This window comes from Lactuca serriola, chromosome 4, assembly GCF_051521515.1.
Source record: "Lactuca serriola cultivar US96UC23 chromosome 4, Lser_US96UC23_V15, whole genome shotgun sequence".
NCBI lineage: Eukaryota > Viridiplantae > Streptophyta > Magnoliopsida > Asterales > Asteraceae > Lactuca > Lactuca serriola.
Window position 1 is genome coordinate 68,646,108 of NC_136411.1, and position 4,302 is coordinate 68,650,409.

Below are 4,302 nucleotides of genomic sequence, written 5' to 3' on the forward strand. Positions count from 1 at the left end.
AACTAAATAAAGCAAATCATGGTCAAGATCTGACCAAGGTGATGCGCCACTGGTACATCCGTCACCATAATTCTGGCTTTTGGTCAAACTCTTTGACATAGCACTACTAGAAAACATGGTGTTTTCCTACGAAAAATAGCTACGGAAAATTTCCGTAGCTAATTCGCTACGGATTTTTCTTACTTTCGATTTTTCGGGCACCAAACGTCGTTTTTTTCGTTTCGTTTTTTTCACACCTCTATTATATACGATTATCTATATTTTCACCAACTTATAGCTATTAATATCGTTCATAAAGTCGTGTGCCCCTTCGGGATCAAGTACTCGTTTCATTGTTTAACATTGTAATGTTTATACTTTTCACCAACTTGTGATTGATTATGTTTGTATATGTATATTTATATACATGAATGAGTTGTGGTATATGTGTATGTATACGTGTTTGTGAGATGTATGTGTACGTATTCATAAACATTATAGTGTTAAACCATTAAACGAACAATGGATCATGTATGTGCACGCGACTTTATCAATGATATTAATAGCTATAAGTTGGTGAAAATATAGATAATCGTATATAATAGAGGTGTGAAAAAAACGGAGCGAAAAAAACGACGTTTGGTGCCCGAAAAAATGAAAATAAGAAAAATCTGTAGCTAATCCGTAGCTAATTAGCTATGGACTAGCTACGGAATTCTAACTGAAAGCATATTCCGTAGCTATTCCGTAGGTAATTACCTACGGAATAGCTACGGAGTATGTTTTCCGTTAGAATTCCATAGCTAGTCCGTAGCTAATTAGCTACGGATTAGCTACGGATTTTTCTTATTTTCATTTTTTCGGGCATCAAACGTCGTTTTTTTCGCTCCGTTTTTTTCACACCTCTATTATATATGATTATCTATATTTTCACCAACTTATAGCTATTAATATCATTCATAAAGTCATGTGCACATACGAGATCCATTACTTGTTTTTTGGTTTAACACTATAATCCATTGCTCATTGTTTAACGTTGTAATGCTTACATATACATATACACACATACATATACATAAGCACACACATACATACTTATACAAATATACATATTTCCCATAATTATCATATTTTTTCATTATTTAATTTATACATTAAACGTATATTATTTTAATTGTTTATTTGTGTGTTAACCACATTTTTAATTCTTTTTTGAATATTATTATTATTGAAAAAAAATAATGAAAAAAATAATAATAATAGTGAAAAAAAAGTTTTAAGACTTGAATATTGAAAAGAAAATAATAATAATAATAATAATAATAATAATAATAATAATAATAATAATAATAATAAGCACACATACATACGATCATAAAAAAAAAGTTTTAAGACTTGATTAATAATAATAATAATAATAATAATAATATCGAAAAAAGAAAGTGTATAAAATTAATAGGAGACAAGCTCAGCAAGGATGTTGCATGCCCGGTCGGATGGTAATTGTGTTGGTTAGTTATGTAGGAGACTCGAGTTCTATTCTTACACCACCCGTTTTTTCTTTATTTTCCAGAAACAAAATAAAATCAATTGGAGTCTAAACAATTAAGGAAGTGGCATACCCGGCCGGTTGGTAAGACTATTGGCTTAATACTTGTTAGACTGGAGTTCGATTCCTGCTGCCACAATTTTTTTTTTTTTATTTGCTGGCCGGTGTCTCTAATTTATATTCCCTTTTTCTCCCCTTTTCTGTCTTCCCCCTTCTCGCTTACAAGAACAAAAAAAAAAAAAAAAAAAAAAAAAAAAAAAAAAAAAAAACAACAACAACGCTACAGCATCGCAGCTCTCTCTCTCTCTCTCTCTGGTCGACGCACTCTTCCCCCTGGTGGCGGCGCCCCTTCCTCTTCTTGCACTTTTCCGACGTCGACGACACTGCCACTGCCGGTGCTTCTTCCTGCTGCATTTTCCCGTCACCGAGCCAAAGGTAAACACTAGTTTTTTTTTTCTTTTTTGTTTCTTTTTAAAAATTACTTTGTTTTAGGTGTAATTTTGTTGAATGTGAGCTAGTAAGGTTGATTTTTTTTGTTGAATATGAGGTTTTAGGTTGATTTTTTTTTGTTGAATGTGATGTTTTAGGTTGATTTTGGTATTTAAGATTTGTTAAAATTACTTCCTCCTGCACTTTGTTGAATGTGTGGTTATAGATTTGTTAAATATGAAATATAGGTTGAATTTGAGGTTTTAGATTTGTTAAATATGATATATATATGTTATATAAAAATGTTAAGTTAATTTGTTAAATTTGTTAAAAATGTTAGTTAAATGTTTATATATGGAATTTTAGTTAATTTAAAATGCATATTATGATATTGATCATTTGTTGAAATGTTATGTATCGTTAGTCATACATATTAGATTAAATGGGATGTTACACTATTATATTGAAATATTATAATTCTAATTAACATTTTTAAATGGAAATGTAGTTTTAGATCAAAATGTTGTCTAATAGAGAATGGATGTACACGAAGAGACTTGATAGTCGTCGTTTGTTTAATCCGCAATGGCCACATTATGTCAATTTGTTTTTGGATTTTGCTTACACGAACGCAACAAACATCCAACGTATTATTAGGGAAGGGGTGGAAGTTTTTGAAATTAGATGTCCGTGTGTGAAATGCAAAAATATTTATTACCACCCGAGAGAATCAGTTTTTAACCATCTTATTGCCCGGGGATTCATGAATGGTTATTCACTATGGCATTTACATGGCGAAAAATATCCAACACTAGAGATTGGTTAATGTTCAAACCCTCAAACGGGTCAACACATTGATAACGATTTTGTGGATTATCGTAGATACGAGGAGATGGTCATCGAAAGCATGCATCAACCCGAGGCTTCTTATTATCAACAAACACCGCAACACCGCAGATTCTAGTGGGTCAACAGCAAGACACACTGCGGGTAGTATAGGATTTGACCAGCACCGTAGGAAATTAGTAAGTATCACAATAATAAATTTTATTATTCTTATTTTGTTATAACACTAACTACATTAATTGTACGTTGACTTTTATGTAGGAAAAATTGATGGGTAAACCACCCACACAATATGATGTTTTCGTGAAGACGCATGGCACTGCCAGAGTCAAAGAAAAAATATTTGGAGGGAAATCATGAAAATATTGAATATTGCTCGCAGACGGCCAAAGAAGCACTAGTAACTTATCTTTATCATTTATGTATATTGATTGTCTCATTTTTGTATATGACAATCATGTTTTTTGTAATTTGTAGGAGGGGTATCTGCATGGGTTGGTCAACAAATTTGGTGAAGATCCTTCAAATCGTAAGGATGATGTAGATGTATGGGAGGAAAGCCAACTTAGAAGAAAAGGAAAGAAGAAGGGTGCTATCTATGGGATAGGAGCATCAGATATACGTTTTTTGGTTTTAGGGACTCCATCTTCCCAATGCACCCAGTCGGATAGCACGCAACAAGAGGTATGTTGATAATACTAATTAAATTGATAATAAACAAAAATATGTTGCTATTATGGTTAAAAGTTAGGTAGTTTGGTGAGAATATTGATTAAATTGATAATAAACAAAAGTATGTTGCTATTATGGTTAAAGGTTATGTAGTTTGTTGATAATATTGATTAAATTGATAAAAATAAATATATGTTGCTATTATGGTTTAAAAGTTAAGTGTATTGCTATAATTATAAACTAAAATGCATTGTTACAATAAACTAAAATAAATTGCTATTATTGTTTAAGTATTGAATTGTGTCACCATTTTTTAGGTTGATAGGTTGCGTGCGCAAGTTTCTGTCATGGAACAACAACAACAACAAATGAAAGAACAAATGGAGATGGTTATGAGGATGATAAATATGTCTTGAAATCAACCCCGTGGTCCCCCCGATAATCCACCAGAGGACAATTGATAAGTATTTTGGAACAATTGATAAGTATTTTGGAACAATTGAATTTGTAAACACTTGTATTGTTTGCTTGTTTTGTTATGCCTAATTTGTATGGTACTTGAGACATTTGTATGGTATTTAAGACAATGGAATTGAATGTGTCAAAGTTATGTGTCAAAGTTGGTATTAGGGACATTTTTTGGTGTATTTTGGACAAATAGAATTGATATGGTATTTGACAAAAAATGGAAATTTTTAAATTTTTAAAATTTAATTTATTTGATAAAATGAAATTAGCTACGGACTAGCTACGGAAATCCATCGCTAAATAGGTCCGTAGGTATTCCGTAGGAAGAAAGTCAATTTTAGTCAAACTTGAGTTCTGTC

General features: G+C 31.6%; 1 protein-coding gene across 1 annotated transcript; it reads left to right on the forward strand.

Annotated features, from left to right (window-relative positions):
* Positions 1-1,828: 1,828 nt before the first annotated feature.
* LOC145100183 (uncharacterized) lies at positions 1,829-4,081 on the forward strand. Its single transcript, XM_079037552.1, has 5 exons — positions 1,829-1,963; positions 2,840-2,982; positions 3,065-3,203; positions 3,281-3,487; positions 3,793-4,081. Exons 3-5 carry the CDS (start codon positions 3,117-3,119, stop codon positions 3,889-3,891), a joined length of 393 nt encoding a protein of 130 aa, XP_078893678.1. The 5' UTR covers positions 1,829-1,963; positions 2,840-2,982; positions 3,065-3,116; the 3' UTR covers positions 3,892-4,081.
* The last annotated feature ends 221 nt before the right edge of the window (positions 4,082-4,302 follow it).

Coding starts and splice junctions, on each gene's coding strand:
- LOC145100183 (XM_079037552.1), top strand. CDS start 3,117: ATGGCACTGCCAGAGTCAAAGAAAAAATATTTGGAGGGAAATCATGAA. Junction 3,204..3,280: donor AGACGGCCAAAGAAGCACTA/GTAACTTATCTT, acceptor TGTAATTTGTAG/GAGGGGTATCTGCATGGGTT. Junction 3,488..3,792: donor CGGATAGCACGCAACAAGAG/GTATGTTGATAA, acceptor ACCATTTTTTAG/GTTGATAGGTTGCGTGCGCA.